At 34.3% G+C, this 17,565-nt stretch overlaps 1 protein-coding gene across 2 annotated transcripts in view; it reads right to left on the bottom strand.

The window, feature by feature from the left end:
• Window positions 1-17,565, bottom strand: part of LOC143078772 (uncharacterized) — a 65,241-nt gene that overhangs the window by 27,747 nt on the left and 19,929 nt on the right. Inside the window, exons 5-7 of one of the 2 annotated variants that reach the window (XM_076253734.1) lie at window positions 16,206-16,262; window positions 7,908-13,959; window positions 1,254-7,853 (exon numbers count right to left, since the gene is read on the bottom strand). In XM_076253734.1, coding sequence (XP_076109849.1) covers window positions 1,254-7,853; window positions 7,908-13,959; window positions 16,206-16,262 — 12,709 coding nt within the window. Of the gene's footprint in view, window positions 1-1,253; window positions 13,960-16,205; window positions 16,263-17,565 lie in introns of both variants that reach the window. The other variant, XM_076253733.1, reaches the window with a different exon arrangement.

Genomic DNA, 17,565 nt, shown 5'->3' on the forward strand with positions numbered 1-17,565 from the left:
TTTCAATCTTTCAAGAACCATAACTCCTGAACGGTAAAAGTCAAAATCGTCATTATTGAACTTGACCTCCATTTTGTTATCAGTAACACCATATTAAAATTTGAAAAGCTTTGGTTGAACAGTTCATGTGTAAATGCACGGACACGACTGGAAATGCCATTTTTCAATCTTTCAAGAACCACAACTCCTGAACGGTAAAAGTCAAAATCGTCATTATTGAACTTGACCTTCATTTTGTTGTCTGTAACAACATATTAAAATTTGAAAAGCTTTGGGTAAATGGTTCATGAGTAAATGCACAGACAACATTTGGTTGCCGAACGCCTGGCCGCCCCCCATACATCGCAAATCAATAACCGACATTTTTGTCACAAAAATCCGGTTAAAAATCAAACCAAAACGCAAAAACTTAATCGACTTTTAATTCTTACCATTGAACCATGAAAATGAGGTCAAGGTCAGATGACATCTGCCAGTTAGACATGTACACCTTACAGTCCTTCAATACACAGAATATACTAGACCTATTGCATACAGTATCTGAGATATGGACTCGACCACCAAAACGTAATCTTGTTCACTGATTCATGAAATGAGGTCGAGATCAAGTGAAAACTGTCTGACGGGCATGAGGACCTTGTAAGGTACACACATACCAAATATAGTTATCCTATAGTGAGAGAGAATTCAACATTACAAAGAATCGGAACATTTTTTTCAAGTAGTCAATGAACCATGAAAATGAGGTCAAAGACATTGAACATGTGACTGACTGAAAATTCATAACATAAGGCATCTATATACAAAGTATGAAGCATCCAGGTCTTCCATCTTCTAAATTATAAAGCTTTAAAGAAGTTACCTATACAAAACTTTTTGTTTCTTTAACAATTAAAATATTATGTTCTGCCAGCTGTCAGTCTGTTTTTGTCAGATTTTCTTAACAAAATATACCTTTTCAACTCAACCCTTAGGAATAGAAGATCGTATTTTAATAAAAAAATATTTGATTAAATCAAAATAAATTACTGGAAAACCTTCACAATGTCAAATGGTATATAAACAACCCCTTTCAATTCACAAGGTCATTTTAATGTCAGCAATTTGCCCTCTATATTTTGAATCGTTTCTTAAAAAAAATGATAGTTATATTTGCAACTAAAAAATTTAAGAATGCTAAATGGGGTCATAGGGGCCAAAATACAATACAACTCTTGTTACCCAGGGTTCAGTTTATACTTGTACAGGTATACCTTTTTGACTGGTGTCATCTGTAGGACTACTACTCTCTGCAGTTGCCACTTCATAACTTGGTTCATCATCATGCCCTTCATTCTGTTCAGTTTTGACTATAGATGATCTTGACACCATCTCAGATTCAGAGTCATCATCAGTCCAAATTTCAATCAAATCACTTAACCGTCGTTTTTCTTGAGTCATTTTTTTCTTTTTGCAAGGAGTATCTTTTTTCTTTTCAAGTGTCTGGCAAGTTTTAGGACTTTGATATAGTTTCCTTTTTCTCCCTTCTCCCTTCCCTGGAATCTCTCCATCACGAACAGGTGTTTTCTCCTTTTCAGAACTGGTATCAGTCTTTTTCTTCCTGGATGGTCTTTTATTGGGGCTCTCATCTGGTTCTATAGGAATTTTTATTGGGGATTTTTGCTTTTTAGGGCTAGGATCCTTCTTTTTCTTTCTTAAACTCTTTTTTCTTGGACTTTCTTCAACTGCATCAAGTTTTTTCAACTTAAGTTTGAATTTTGACGGGGTCGACTCTCTCAATTTGACAGGTGTAATACACCGTTGAATAGGTGGTGTATTATTTTCCAGACTAGAACTGTCTGAGACATGAAATACAGCCTTTATTTGCTCATTTTTAACTGGAGTGGATGGCAACCCGACTATCAATTTCTTACAATTCTGATCAATGACGTCATCAACCTTATCTGTAACATCTATGCCACTTTCTAATCCAGAATCATCACCTGACTTTTCCTCTTTAACGATTGGATGTTTTGCTGGACTGGCTCTTAGAAATTCAACTTCTGGCAGGGAATCAGAATCCTCATTACATAAATTAGCACTTGGTGTTACAGGACCTGTACAAACAAACTCTACAGAGCTCTCTCTACTTCTACTCTCTGATTTTAGTAAGCTACCATCAGAGGAAATATCAAAGTCTGGCAGTGTATATGTACTATAATTTGTCTTGTCATCTCCATAGTTACCAGATGTATTGCGTACCCTTTCGATTTCATCTGTACCCGATTCAGACTTCAAACGATTCATAAAACTTGTGAAGATTTTCGTCACTTTTCCTGCAAGATGATCTCCTGTACCAGTGTCATTCTCAGTTAAATTGACAGACCTTTTATTATCAACTTCAAGCTCAGACTTATTGGTGGTATCCCTAATAATTTCTTCAGAGTCAGATTTACCATTTTCAGTGCTGTCTGAAATAATTATATTACTTTCATTGGAAACATCAATGTCTTCGGCCACTTTTTCATCAGAATCATATTGACTTGTATCATCCTTGCCTGTGTTAAGATCTATCATCAATTTTTCACTATCCTCACAATCAGAGGTGTTACTAAAGTCAAAGACAAATGAGTCTTCACCAACAATTGGTAATTCTTGCCCATTATCATCAATTTTGCTTTCATTTTTGTTCCCTGGTAAACCATTTTCTTGATTGTATTCCACAGTATCTTGACTATGTTTTGTTGGAGAGCCATCTTCAGAATTTTCTTTGCTAGAGTCATCTATTTGTTCTAATACTGCAGACATTTTTTTCTCTCCAAAGTCTTCTTGGTGGTTGTCAAATAAGCTAGCAGAATCCTCACTATTGAGCGCATCCGATAGAATCGTCTCTTGAATACTTGTTGCATCCATATTGGGTTGACAGTTTTTAGGCGACTCATTTTTATTCAGATTGCCCTCTTGATGAGATTTACTTTGTGTTCTGGATGTAAATTTATAAGTATTTTCTGAGCAAGTACTAGATGTTTCCTTGAAGAGTTGTTCGACAGTAACTCCATTCAAAGTGGTACTATTACTGGGTTGTTTGACATAATTGTCACAAATGGTGTCATCACTTTTTATTTCATCAATGTTTAATAGTGTGTCTTCAAACACATTACCATGACTAATATTACTTGCTACAACCAATTCATCAAATTCACCATCATTTACAATCGATATGATCGTTTCTTCATTGTTTCTATTATACATATCTGGCAGACAATCTTTTGGCGACTGTGTTCTGCATGTAGTATTTTCTGTAAAAGTGGTGTCATCACTATTTATTTCATCAATGTTTACAAGTGTGTCCTCAAACACATTACCATGACTAATATTTCTTGCTACAACCGATTCATTAAGTTCACCATGATTGACAATCATTACCGATTCCTCTGGTTCTTCAACAACCGATTCCTTAAGTTTACAATGATTGACAATCTTTATCGACTCCTCTGGTTCTTCAACAACCGATTCATTAAGTTCACAATGATTGACAATTGTTACCAATTCCTCTGTTTCTTCAACAACCGATTCATCAAGTTCACAATGATTGACAATCTTCACCAATTCCTCTGGTTCTTCAACAACCGATTCATTAAGTTCACAATGATTGACAATCGTTACCGATTCCTCTGGTTCTTCAACAACCGATTCATTAAGTTCACAATGATTGACAATCTTTACCGATTCCTCTGGTTCTTCAACAACCGATTCATTAATTTCACAATGATTGACAATCGTTACCAATTCCTCTGGTTCTTCAACAACCAATTCATCAAGTTCACAATGATTGACATTCGTTACTGATTTTTCCAGTTCTTTAACATTAGATTTATCAAGTTTACCATCATTGACAATTGTTACTGGTTCCAACTGCTCTGTGGTCTCAGATGCATCAGAATATGGTTGTGTATCTATAAGATCTGGATTGTCTGTTGCCATACTATCTTGAGTCTCTCCAAACTTCTTTATTTCATTAAACTTAGATAGGGTTGCTGCCAAGTTTGGTTCAACATTCATGCCTTCTAATATTTCCTCTTCATCTTTTTTCTCCAAATCCATTAATTCAGCCTGTGTCGCTATGAGATCTTGTTGAAGATCAGTGACATGTATATTGCTGTTTTCACTCTCCTCAACATTAGTTTGTGTTTGTATTGGGTCTTCATCCCTTGTTCCATTGCCATCAATGTCCACAATGTTATTTTGTTCTATCCGTGTTAATATCTGGTCTTGTTTGTCATCTATAAGGGCATCCGAATCATGATCTTCTAATTCTTGTACAATAATTATTTCATTATCAGCTATCTTGACACAATCAACATCATCAGTAATAATGGCTGTATTGCTTCCTACTTCATCATTTATCTTCAGGATATAACATTCTCCCCTGGGTATTTCATCTGCCAGATTTTGACATATATGTTCCTCTTCTCCTATGGTCTCATTGTTACTGTCCTTTTCTGATTCACTGGTTTGTGCCACAGGTTGAGTTTGCTCTTTTGTTCTGTTGCTAAGATCTGCTATGTTTTTAATGATGCATTCCTGGTCATCATGATTCTGTGACTCTTCCCTACAGATGTTAGTTTCCTGTTGTACTAGATCAGTGACAGTTGTGACTACTGAATCAACAATTGTGTCTATTTTTCTGGAGACATTAACATTTTCTGTTGGGTGATCTCTGCCTAGCCCAGCATCGTTACTTTCATCCAGGTTATGTTGACCAAAGATGACAATTTCATAACCAGGATGGCTGTCAGATTCCTCATCACTTTCATAAACAGCAACCTCAGCTTGTTCAAATTCAATGGAATTTATGTTTCCATCTGTTAACTTTTTCATATTTGGTCCATTTTGCAAATCTTTAGAAGCAGAACCTGAAATATCTTCGTCTAATTGTTCGGACCTAGCCTTCCATGTAGCATTAACAAGGTCTTTGATTTCATCATTCTTAGTTTCATGCACAAAATACTTGACTTGCTGTTTTTTCAGAAGTTTTACAGCTTCAAAGTTTCCCATATTATCGATGATGATATCCTTTTGTTGAAGATTTGAAGTGGTTTCATTATTTCTACGAAAAAAATTCCTAACATATCCTTGAATCAAGTTTTTCTTCAATGTCACTGGATCAATGGACCTTTTATTTACATAATCTCTAACCTTGAAAAATCCTGTTACCGTATCATTAATATCCATCAATAGCTTCTTGTTATTTACTGGACATGTACTTTCAAACTCTGATGGTAGTTTTCTTTTCCTGCTAATTATATAATCTGTAACGGTTTGTCTTATAGTTTCTGCTAGAGACTTGTTAGATACTGTAGAAATATTATCTGAACATTCTGGAATACTGTTGATAGAATTAATTTCCACAGATGTCCCAGCCTGTCTACTTGCAGATTCTTTCATGAAGTATCTTTCAGATTGAATTTTTGTTTTGCTCTGTATGTCTTCTTTGTGATTATAACCATTTTCAATCCCATCAATCTGTGCATCTTCATTGTTCTCCCGTCTTAACTCTATTGATGCTGCATCCTGACTGGGTATTCTTTGTTCTGAAACAGATCTAGATCCTTCACCTTCATTATTTGACTTATCAACAATGTCAAGATCTATTTTGTTTTCTGAACTTATTATTTTTGGATCTTTATTATCTGATTCAATCTGACTTTGTAGACTTTCTTCTATTTCTGTTCCATTATTAAAGTCAAATTTCCCTTCTAAATTTTCTTTGTTGATTTCATCATTCCTATAAATAGATGCCATGTGAGTAGATATGAGAGAAACACCATCTTCTTCTTCCTCACAATTTGAATTCTTGAAGGTTTCAATATGTTGATCTTTAATTTGTTCAGCAATTTGATATCCCTTTTTATATACTTCATTAAACCAATAGTCCAACTTTTTATTTTTATCGAAACTTTCTGGTTTTTTATCAATTTTCTCACTCAGTGGCTTTTCATGAACTTCAACACAGTCTTCTGTTCCTTTATTAACTTTACTTTCTTGCTTTTTATGAACTTCAATATTGCCTTGTGTTCCATTAATTTCTCCACTTTCTTGGTTTTCTTGAACTTCAAGGTCTTGTGTTCCATCAATTTCTTCACTATCTTGTGTTCCATCTATTTCCCCACATTCTTGAGCTTCAACACTTTCTGGTGTTTCATCAATGTCTTCACGGTCTTGTTTTTTGTGAACTTCAAGGTCTTGTGTTCCATCAATTTCTTCACTTTCATGTGTTTCATCCATTCCCCCACATTCTTGAGCTTCAATACTTTCTGGTGTTCCATCAATGTCTTCACGTTCTTGTTTTTTGTGAACTTCAAGGTCTTGTGTTCCATCAATTTCTTCACTTTCTTGTGTTCCATCCATTCCCCCACATTCTTCAGCTTCAATACTTTCTTGTGTTCCATCAAAGTCTTCACTTTCTTGTGTTCCATTAATTTCTTCACTTTCTTGCTTTTTATTATCAACACTGTCTAGTGGTCCATCAATGTCTTCACTTTCTTGGTTTTCTTGAACTTCAAGGTCTTGTGTTCCATCAATTTCTTCACTATCATGTGTTCCATCCATTTCCCCAGATTCTTGAGCTTCAACACTTTCTGGTGTTTCATCAATGTCTTCACGTTCTTGTTTTTTGTGAACTTCAAGGTCTTGTGTTCCATCATTTTCTTCACTATCTTGTGTTCTATCCATTCCCCCACTTTCTTGAGCTTCAATACTTTCTGGTGTTACATCAATGTCTCCACTTTCTTGTTTTTTAAGAACTTCAAGGTCTTGTGTTCCATCAATTTCTTCACTTGCTTGTGTTCCATCCATTCCCCCACATTCTTGAGCTTCAATACTTTCTGGTGTTCCATCAATGTCTTCACGTTCTTGTTTTTTGTGAACTTCAAGGTCTTGTGTTCCATCAATTTCTTCACTATCTTGTGTTCCATCAAAGTCTTCACATTCTTGTGTTCCAATAATTTCTTCACTCTCTTGCTTTTTATTATTTACACTGTCTAGTGGTCCATCAATGTCTTCACTTTCTTGGGTTTTTTTAACTTTAAAGTCTTGTGTTCCATCAATTTCTTCACTTTCTTGTGTTCCATCCATTTCCCCACATTCTTGAGCTTCAATACTTTCTGGTGTTCCATCAATGTCTCCACTTTCTCGTTTTTTAAGAACTTCAAGGTCTTGTGTTCCATCAATTTCTTCACTATCTTGTGTTCCATCCATTTTCCCACATTCTTGAGCTTCAATACTTTCTGGTGTTCCATCAATGTCTCCACTTTCTTGTTTTTTAAGAACTTCAAGGTCTTGTGTTCCATCAGTTTCTTCACTATCTTGTGTTCTATCAATGTCTCCACTTTCTTGAGCTTCAATACTTCCTTGTGTTCCATCAAAGTCTTCACTTTCTTGTGTTCCATTAATTTCTTCATGATCTTTAATGTCTTCACTATCTTGTGTTCCATCTATTTCCCCACATTTTTGAGCTTCAATACTTTCTGGTGTTCCATCAATGTCTCCCCTTTTTTGTCTTTTAAGAACTTCAAGGTCTTGTGTTCCATCAATTTCTTCACTATCTTGTGTTCCATCAATGTCTCCACTTTCTTGAGCTTCAATACTTTCTTGTGTTCCATCAAAGTCTTCACTTTCTTGCTTTTTATTATCTACACTGTCGAGTGGTCCATCAATGTCTTCACTTTCTTGTGTTCCATCAATGCCTTCACTTTCTTGTGTTCCATCCATTTCCCCACTTTCTTGAGCTTCAACAATGTCTGGTGTTCCATAAATTTTTTCATGATCTTTTATTTTTTCACTTTCTTGCTTTTTATTATCAAAACTGCCTAGTGTTATATCAATTTCTCCACTTTCTTGATTTTCATTAATATCAATACTGTCTTGTGTTTCATCAATGTCTTCACTTTCTTGTTTTTCATGAACTTCAAGGTCTTGTGTTCCATCATATTCACCACTTTCTTGAGCTTCAATACTTTCTTGTGTTCCATTCATTTTTTCTTTATCTTTAATTTCGTCACTTTCTTGCTTTTTAAGATCAAAACTGCCTAGTGTTCCATCAATTTCTTCACTTTCTAGAGCTTCATGAACTTCAATAATGTCTTGTGTTCTTTCAATTTTTCCTCTTTCTTGATTTTCATGACCTTCAGTGATGTCTGGTGTTCCATCTATTTCTTCTTGATCTTCAATACTTTCATGTGTTCCATTAATTTCTTCACTTTCTTGTTTTTCATTAACTTCAATACTTTCTAGTGTTCCATCAACTTCTCCTCTTTTTTGCTTTTCATAAGCTCCAAGACTTTCTTGTGTTCCATCAAATTCTTCACTTTGTTTTTCTTTGTGATCTTCAATATCTTCATGAACTACAATTCTGTCTTGTGTTCCATCTATTTCTTCATGATCTTCAATTTCTTGGGCTTCAAGGTCTTGTGTTCCATTTATTTCTTTACTTTCTTGTATTCCATCCATTTCCCCTCTTTTTTGCATTTCATAAGCTCCAAGACTTTCTGGTGTCCCATAAAATTCTTCACTTTGTTTTTCTTTGTGATCTTCAATATCTTCATGTTCTTGATTTTCATGAACTACAATTCTGTCTTGTGTTCCATCAATTTCTCCACTTTCTTTAGCTTCATTACTTTCTTGTGTTCCATCTATTTCTTCATGACTTTCAATTTCTTGTTTTTCTTGAACTGCAAGGTCTTGTGTTCCATAAATTTCTTCACTTTCTTGTGTTCCATAATTTTTTTCATTTCCTTGTGTTCCATCCATTTCCCCACTCTCTTGAGCTTCAATAATTTCTTGTGTTCCATCAATTTCTTCATGATCTTCAATTTCTTCACTTTCTTGCTTTTTATGATCAATACTTTCTTGTGTTCCATCAATTTCTTCATGATCTTCAATTTCTTCACTTTCTTGCTTTTTATGATCAATACTTTCTTGTTTTTCATCAATTTCTTCACTTTCTTGTATTCCATTTATTTCCCCACTATCCTGAGCTTTAATACTTTCTTGTGTTCCATCAACTTTTCCACTTTCTTGTTTTTTAAGAACTTCACTTTCTTGTGTTCCATTCATTTCCCCACTCTCTTGAGCTTCAATACTTTCTTGTGTTCCATCAACTTCTTCACTTTCTAGTTTTTTAAGAACTTTAAGGTCTTGTGTTCCACCAATTTCTCCATTTTCTTGTGTTCCATTCATTTCTCCACTCTCTTGAGCTTTGATACTATCTTGTGTTCCATCAATTTCCACACTTTCTTTAGCTTCAGTACTTTCTTGTGTTCCATCAACTTCTTCACTTTCTTGATTTTCAAAAACTTCAAGGTCTTGTGTTCCATCAATTTCTCCAATTTCTTGTGTTCCATCCATTTCCCCACTATCCTGAGCTTCAAAACTTTCTTCTGTTCCATCAACTTCTCCACTTTCTTGTTTTTTAAGAACTTCAAGGTCTTGTGTTCCATTCATTTCCCCACTTTCCTGAGCTTCAATACTGTCTTGTGTTCCATCAACTTTTTCACTTTCTAGTTTTTTAAGAACTTTAAGGTCTTGTGTTCCATCAATTTCTCCACTTTCTTGTGTTCCATCCATTTCCCCACTCTCTTGAGCTTTGATACTATCTTGTGTTCCATCAATTTCCCCACTTTCTTGAGCTTCAATACTTTCTTGTGTTCCATCAACTTCTTCACTTTCTTGATTTTCAAGAACTTCAAAGTCTTGTGTTCCATCAATTTCTCCAATTTCTTGTGTTCCATCCATTTCCCGAATTTCTTGAGCTTCAATGCTTTCTTCATTTTCAAGGTCTTGTGCTCCATCAATTTCACTAATTTCTTGTGTTCCATCCATTTCCCCACTTTCTTGAGCTTCAATGATGTCTTGTGTTTCATCAACTTCTTCACTTTCTTGTTTTTCAGGAACTTCAAGGCTTTGTGTTCCATCTATTTCTTCACTTTCTTGTGTATCATGAACTTCAAGGCTTTGTGTTCCATCTATTTCTTCACTTTCTTGTTTATCATGAACTTCAAGGCTTTGTGTTCCATCTATTTCTTCACTTTCTTGTTTATCATGAACTTCAAGGTCTTGTGTTCCATCAATTTGTTCACTTTCTTGTTTATCGTGAACTTCAAGGCTTTGTGTTCCATCTATTTCTTCACTTTCTAGTTTATCATGAACTTCAAGGTCTTGTGTTCCATCCATGTGTTCACTTTCTTGTTTATCATGAACTTCAAGGTCTTGTGTTCCATCAATTTCTTCACTTACTTGTTCTTCAGGAACTTCAAGACTTTGTTTTTCTTCAATTACTTTACTTTCTTGATTATCATGATCTACAAGGCTTTGTGTTCCATCAATTTCTTCAGTTTCTTCTTCTTCGTGAACTTCAAAATTTTGTTCTCCTACAATTTCTTTACCTTTTTTATTTTCGTGAACTTCAAGGTCTTGTGTTCCATCCATTTCTTCACTTTCTTGTTTTTTGTGAACTTCAAGGTCTTGTGTTCCATCAATTTCTTCACTTTCTTGTGTTCCATCCATTTCCCCACTCTCTTGAGCTTCAATACTTTCGTGTGTTCCATCAATTTCTTCACTTTCTTGCTTTTTATAATCTTCGCTTTGCTTTTCTTCATGAACTTCGATACTGTTTTGTGTTCCATCCATCTTTTCACTTTCTTTTTCCTTGTGATCATCAATTTCTTCAGTTTTTAAATTTTTATGATCTTCATCATGAACTTCAATACTTTCTTGTTTTCCATCAAATTCTATACATTCTTGATTTTCATGACCTTCTTTTTCTTGTGTTCCATCAATCTCCCCACTTTCTCTTTCTTCAAAAACTTCAAAACTGTTCTGTGTTCTATCGATTTCTTTTTCTTCATGATTTACAATTTCTTCACTTTTTCGCTTTTTAAGATCTTCAACATGAACATTAATACTTTTTTCCTTTCCATCAATTTCTACACATTCATGATTTATATTATTTTCAGTTTCTTTACTTTCTTGTGGTCCACTAATTTCGTCACTTCCTTGTGTTTCATGAACTTCATCTTGTGTTTCATTATTTTCTTCATTTTCTTTTTCCTCATGATCTTTAACACGGTCATGTGTTCCATAAATTTCTCCCCTTTCATGCTTTTTATGAACTTTTATTTCTTGCGTTCCATCAATTTCTTCACTTTCTTTTTCTTCGTGATCCTCTTTTTCTTGACTTTCTAGATTTTCATGGACTTTAAAATTTTCTTTTGTTACACATTCTTGCTTCTCCTGATCTACACTCTCTTGTTTTTCATCTTCAACACAGTCTTCTTTACTTTTTGGTGTTTCAATACAAGCCACAACATTTTGTTCAACTTCATAATATTCAAGGATTTCTTGGTCATGTTCAATACTTTGTGAACTACTATCATGATCTTTTCTGTTTGGTGTTTCAATAACTTTCGGAAAATCTTCCACAACATAATCTTCATTTCCAGAGGATTTCACACATTCTTCAATGACATCATCCACAGAACATTCTAAACCATCATCACACTCCTCCTCAACATTTCCATCATCATAATCATCATCGTCATGGAAGTTTTCTTTTCTTCTGTTGTCTTCAATATCTTTTTGATTCTGATCATTTGCAAAACTATCTAGACTTTCATCCTTGGCATTACTTTCTTGGTTGTAAACTTGATTGTCATCCTCCATGAAACCTTCCTGATTTTCATGATCTTCTGAAATATTCTTATTTTCCTGATCTTCCTGAATTTCTGGATTTTCATTATCTTCAAAACTTTCAATGTTCCTATCATCTTCAACATTTTCTAATTTTTCATTATCTTCAACATTCTCTTCAAATTTGTTATCATCCTTTTCATCAAAAATAACATGATCTCCATCATCTTCTATTTCATCAGCACTTTCTTCTGAAAATATAATGTCTTCAGGGCTTTCATTTACAGAAGATGCATTACTTTCTTCATCTTCTCTTATTTTCATTTTTAAAACTGCAATTTCATCCTCTTCACCATCCTCAGATTCCTCATCAGTTTCCTCATGTTCTTCATCATTGCTTTTCTCCTGTCCTTCATGACTACTTTCTTCTGAAAATGAAATATCTTCAGGGTTTTCATTTACTGAAGATGCTCTTATTTCTTCTTCTCTAATTTTCATTTTTAAAACTGTAATTTCATCCTCTTCACCCTCCTCAGATTCATTTACACTTTCCTCAAGGTCTCCATCTACACTTTCCTCTTGGTTTTCATCTACACTTTTCTCTTGGTTATCATCTGCACTTTCCTCATGGTCTTTGTCTTCACTTTCCCGGTGTTCTTCATCATCCCTTTCCAACTCTGAAACATCTAAATCTATAAACGATGGTTCATCTAAATTGTCAGAATTGCTGTCCACAACACTAGATCTGTCTTCATTATGAATGTCAACATGGATATCTACAGCACTAGACCTGTCTGAATCATTGTACTCAATACTGCAACTCTCAACACTATCTGTATCTCTAAGGGTAATATTTCCATCAACATCATCTATTCCCTTCACTTCTCTGACATCATCATCATCATCAGAATTTTCTCCAACAATTTCAACATCATCTACATTTTCTTCTTCACTATCTTGGTCAGAGTTTTCATCAGATCTGACAACTTCATTTTCTACTTTGTCATTATTTTGGCTGTTGTCCTCCTCCTGACAGATGTCTACTAGACTGTAGTCTATACTACTGCTGTAGACTATTGAGGATTCCCCATTGTCCTCTGTGTTGACAGCTACGTTATTCTGATTCAAATCCTCTATTGGAATGTCACTCTCATTATTGTCCTTTCTGTTGACGCTTTCGTCTAATTGGTCATCTCCATCCTCCTCACCTTTGTTATCATTCTCTGAAATGGTAAGATCCACTTCCTCTTCATCAAAACTTTCATCGAACATTTCTGAAACGTTCAAGTCATTAAATCCATTTTCTTCTTCCTCTGCAGTACTTTCAGATTTTCTGTTTTCTTCCCCAAATTCTTCTATATTCTGATCATTGCCATTTTCACCTGGAACTTCTTCACCCAAATTAGCAGAGTGACGTTGATCTTCTTCACCAGAATAATCAGAATGACCTTGATTTTCTTCCTTTACAAGATTAGCAGAAGGACCTAGATCTTCTTCACCAAAATCAGCAGAAAGACCTTGATCTTCTTCAACAGAATGACTTTGAGCTTCTTCACTAGAACGTCCTTGATCTTCTTTACCAGAATTAGCAGAATGACCTTGTTCTTCTTCATCAGAATTGGCTGGATAACTTTGATGTTCAGCTTCAGAATTAACCGAATCACAAACTTCTCGCAGACTAGCATCATCTTGATTTCTCTTCTCATTAAAGCTTTCCACACTTTCCACAACTTGTCCATCGTTACTTTCTTGTATGGATTCCATAGAAATACTGAGTTCTCTTGTATCATCATCTATATCATTTCCAATCATGTTTTGAATTCCCTCCCCTGAGGACATATCAGTAGAGACAATTCTTTCCCTCATCATGCAAGGCACATCACTGGTGTTCCCATTCAATGAAACAGTTTCCAAACCCTGATCATTTCTCAAACTGGTATCTGTCTCATGGCTATTGCCATTTTTCAGTGTACTGGTTCCCATTTTATCCTCATCTCTAACATAAATAACTTCAGTTACATTATTACTATTGTTGTTAAGTGAATTTTCATCCATAGCAATGGTGGGTAGGTCATTACTAGTGAAATTGTCATTAATTAATGAGTTATGGACATGGATGCCTTCAGTAGACATCTCTGTGTGACATGGTCTATTACATATAATTCCTGGTGTTTCGTTTGTTGAGTTGTTGACTGTTTGTCTTTGAACAGAGGTTGTCATTGGTACTTCAGTATTGTAGCCTCTTGGCATACATGCATTACTGTTTATACTGTCTATGATTGTCAAAGTTCTCTGAAAAAAAGAAATATTGAAATTAGTTCCATATAAGCTTGGGGTCTTAAGTTTTCAAAATATCCTTCTTTTTTTTTTTTTTTTTTTTACTTTTTTAAGATAAAGTGATTAAACCTACCAAGGATTCATTTTTATTTCAAGGGATATTATTTTATGTGGATTGAGTGTGTATAGATAAACCACATATCTTATAAAGGTACAAATTTACTATAGGTTTGTATGAAGATTTTGGCAAAAACATAAAATCAAAAATCCATGTAACTACAATTTGTTTTTAATCTATGAAAATTGGGTATCAATGAAAATAGGTGAATCCACAGTACCTTACATAACAGGGTATCAATGAAAAGTGGTGAATCCACAGTAGCTTACATAACAGGGTATCAATGAAAAGTGGTGAATCCACAGTAGCTTACATAACAGGGTATCAATGAAAATAGGTGAATCCACAGTACCTTACATAACAGGGTATCAATGAAAATAGGTGAATCCACAGTAGCTTACATAACAGGGTATCAATGAAAATAGGTGAATCCACAGTAGCTTAAATAACAGGGTATCAATGAAAATAGGTGAATCCACAGTAGCTTACATAACAGGGTATCAATGAAAATAGGTGAATCCACAGTAGCTTACATAACAGGGTATCAATGAAAATAGGTGAATCCACAGTAGCTTACATAACAGGGCATCACAAGTGCAGAGATTTTACATGTTTAAGCAGTTAGAAATTCCCTATATAACAAGAAAGCAGATTTACAAAGCTGTGTTAAAAGTCTTCATCCTTGGTCTCATTTTTATTTCGAATATGAATTACTGTAAATTCAATGAATTGGGTAGGTACAAATTCTGAATATGCATGAAATCTAGACATTAAGTATGCAATTATCATTTAATTATCAGTACATATGTTCCCTGTTTAATTAAGTAAATTCTTTTTTTATATCTGATTATACACATGTACTGTATTCTTAGATCTGCAGAAAATAAGTATTTCTGAATGTATTCTGTGTTTTGTTGTTTCACATTATTTTTTTCCATAGAGGGTTAGTAAAATCCATAGGGGGTGAGGCGTTTTGTTGAAAAATAAACAATAAAACACAACATCAATAGATGACGTCACAATTAACGTGTCATGAACCCCCTACGGTCTCATAGGGGGTCACCACGTGACGTCTTTAAACCAATCACAACATGATAATTTACCCGTGGTGCGATAGTTTACTTTAGGGTGTATGTTTTGCTCATTGTTGAATCCCAATTTTGGTGACAAATAGGTCTTCATACCAAATTTTCATATTTTCATATACAGTTAACTCTCGTTGTCTCGAACTCGGTTGACTCGAAATTTCGGATGAGTCGAATTTTTCACGTGGTCCCGAACTTTATTCCATACATAAGTATGTAATTCGACTCCTGATGAGTCGAAATTGGATGAGTTGAAATTTCGGTTGAGTCGAACTAAATCTACGGTCCCAAGGTTAACAAAAGCATTCAAAATTCATTTTTTATCTCGAACTAATACACAAATGTCAAAACATGACCTCCGGGATTTAAATGGATTGAAGAGTTAATCTGACAATACACATGTAATTAAATTTCCGGTCATTGACCACTGTATTTATTTATGACATGCTATTTCCATGAGTGTTTACCTAAGATTATCTTTTATAGAATTTTAATAAATAATTAGTGATACATTGTTAATGTTCATGAAAAAGTATAAAGTGAGGATTATGGCTTTTGTTGATGATCACCTAAAAACTACTCAAACGGCGTCTTTGATCTTGTTATATTTTCTTTTGAAAAGAAAGAGTGAGATAAAACAAAATGAATAGAAATCAAAATTTTCTTAAATCTTTTGTATCCGAGAATAAACAATTTTGTCAGCTATAACTGACCTGAATAACGAAACTATCAATTGGAATTTACACTCTTGGAAAAGCCATAGGATTTTTTTTAATTGAGAAAATCGAATAAGTAAAAATAATGTCATTATAATAATAAAAGACTGTGACATACAAATACATCGATCTGATACTAGAATATCGATCCCCTTGCCATATTCACCCGGATTTATTTTAGCTTTACCAAGCTAAGCAAGAGTTGTGTCCCTTAGATTGTCGAACTTCCGGAGTTCGTTTAAGTCGAACTACGTGTATCTCGAAATATTTCTCTGGTCCGGCTGACTTCGACATAACGAGAGTCGACTGTATAACTTTTTGATATCCTTATTTAAAACTTACTGATCCCATGGCTGTCTGTCGCCCTTGTTTTTGCGGTCCACAATTGCATTTCTCAAACTAAAAATTTCAAAAGGATAATTTGTTAAAAGTATTTTTCAAACTAATGTAGAGTGGCAGAAACTAGAAAATTATGAATATATAATTCTTATACATGTATGTTCAAAGATTCAGTGCACTTAACCATTTTGATTCTTCTAGAACGAAACCTGTTATAGACTTTTTACATCTTACAAACTTTGGACTCCTGAATTTACATTTTTACAGAAGGTTACCTTTTCTGTGGTATGACATCATGGACTCTGTAAGGAAAGAGCAACATAAAGAAGTATAATCAACATTTAAATTGGTATAGCTTTTTGGGGAAATTAATGGATCATCCCAAAAGAGTAGCCTTCCACCCAAATTGCACCAATTCTATATTTGATTTACCTCTTTTGGTTGCTCTATTAGAGTAAAATACAAAATGGGGAATGTGTCAAAGAGACAACAACCCAACCATAGAGCAGACAACAACCCAAAGCCACCAAGTACCATGCAATAGAAATAGGTCACCTGTCGTAAAATTATAAACCGGGTAATTGGGAGTAAAATGTTGGTTATTTGAAAATAGTCATTTGCTTTCTTTGAAAATCTGCGTTTATAGCTATTTCCCTGTAAGTTATATAAAGTGACAGTCATTTCATACATTGTTCATTAAAAGTTGAGGTCATGTCAGTCCCGACCACCAAACTTTAGGTAGGTCCTCCAGTGTTGTTTTGGTCCTAATGTCCAACTTAAAGTTTGTGTTAATTCTTCCTTTTTTTTAAATTCTGTCTGGTATGGTGATAACAGTGTTTATCAAATTTTAATATGGAACAATAAAGATGCATGCAAATTGTCCTAATCTTATTTATTCCTATATAAATATTTTGCAAATACAGATTATAAGTCTAAATAGTTCATTTAATCACCCTTCTAAAACAAGATAGCACTGGTTCCCTTAAGTTTGGTAAAAAAGCAACAGGTGTTTTAATCTGAATAACAAGCAGTTGTTTAACCCTTCCACATTCTGTATGTATGTCTCTGTCCCAAGTCAGGAGCCTGTAATTCAGTGGTTAGCCTTGTTGCTGTGTTACTTTGTTTTTTGTTCATTTTTTTGTACATCGGTTAAGCCATTAGCTTTCATTTAGGGGCTCTTCATAGTAGAATATGGTAAATCAGCTTTGCTCATTGTTGAAGGCTGTAAGGTGACCTATAGTTGTTAATTTCTGTGTCATTTGGTCTCGTTAAGAGTTGTCTCATTGGCAATCACACCACATCTTCTTTTTAATATAAAACATACCCTCGTATATTTTTTTATTATTGAAAAGAAACTTCAAGC

The sequence above is a fragment of the Mytilus galloprovincialis genome, chromosome 6 (assembly GCF_965363235.1).
Source record: "Mytilus galloprovincialis chromosome 6, xbMytGall1.hap1.1, whole genome shotgun sequence".
NCBI classification, from domain to species: domain Eukaryota; kingdom Metazoa; phylum Mollusca; class Bivalvia; order Mytilida; family Mytilidae; genus Mytilus; species Mytilus galloprovincialis.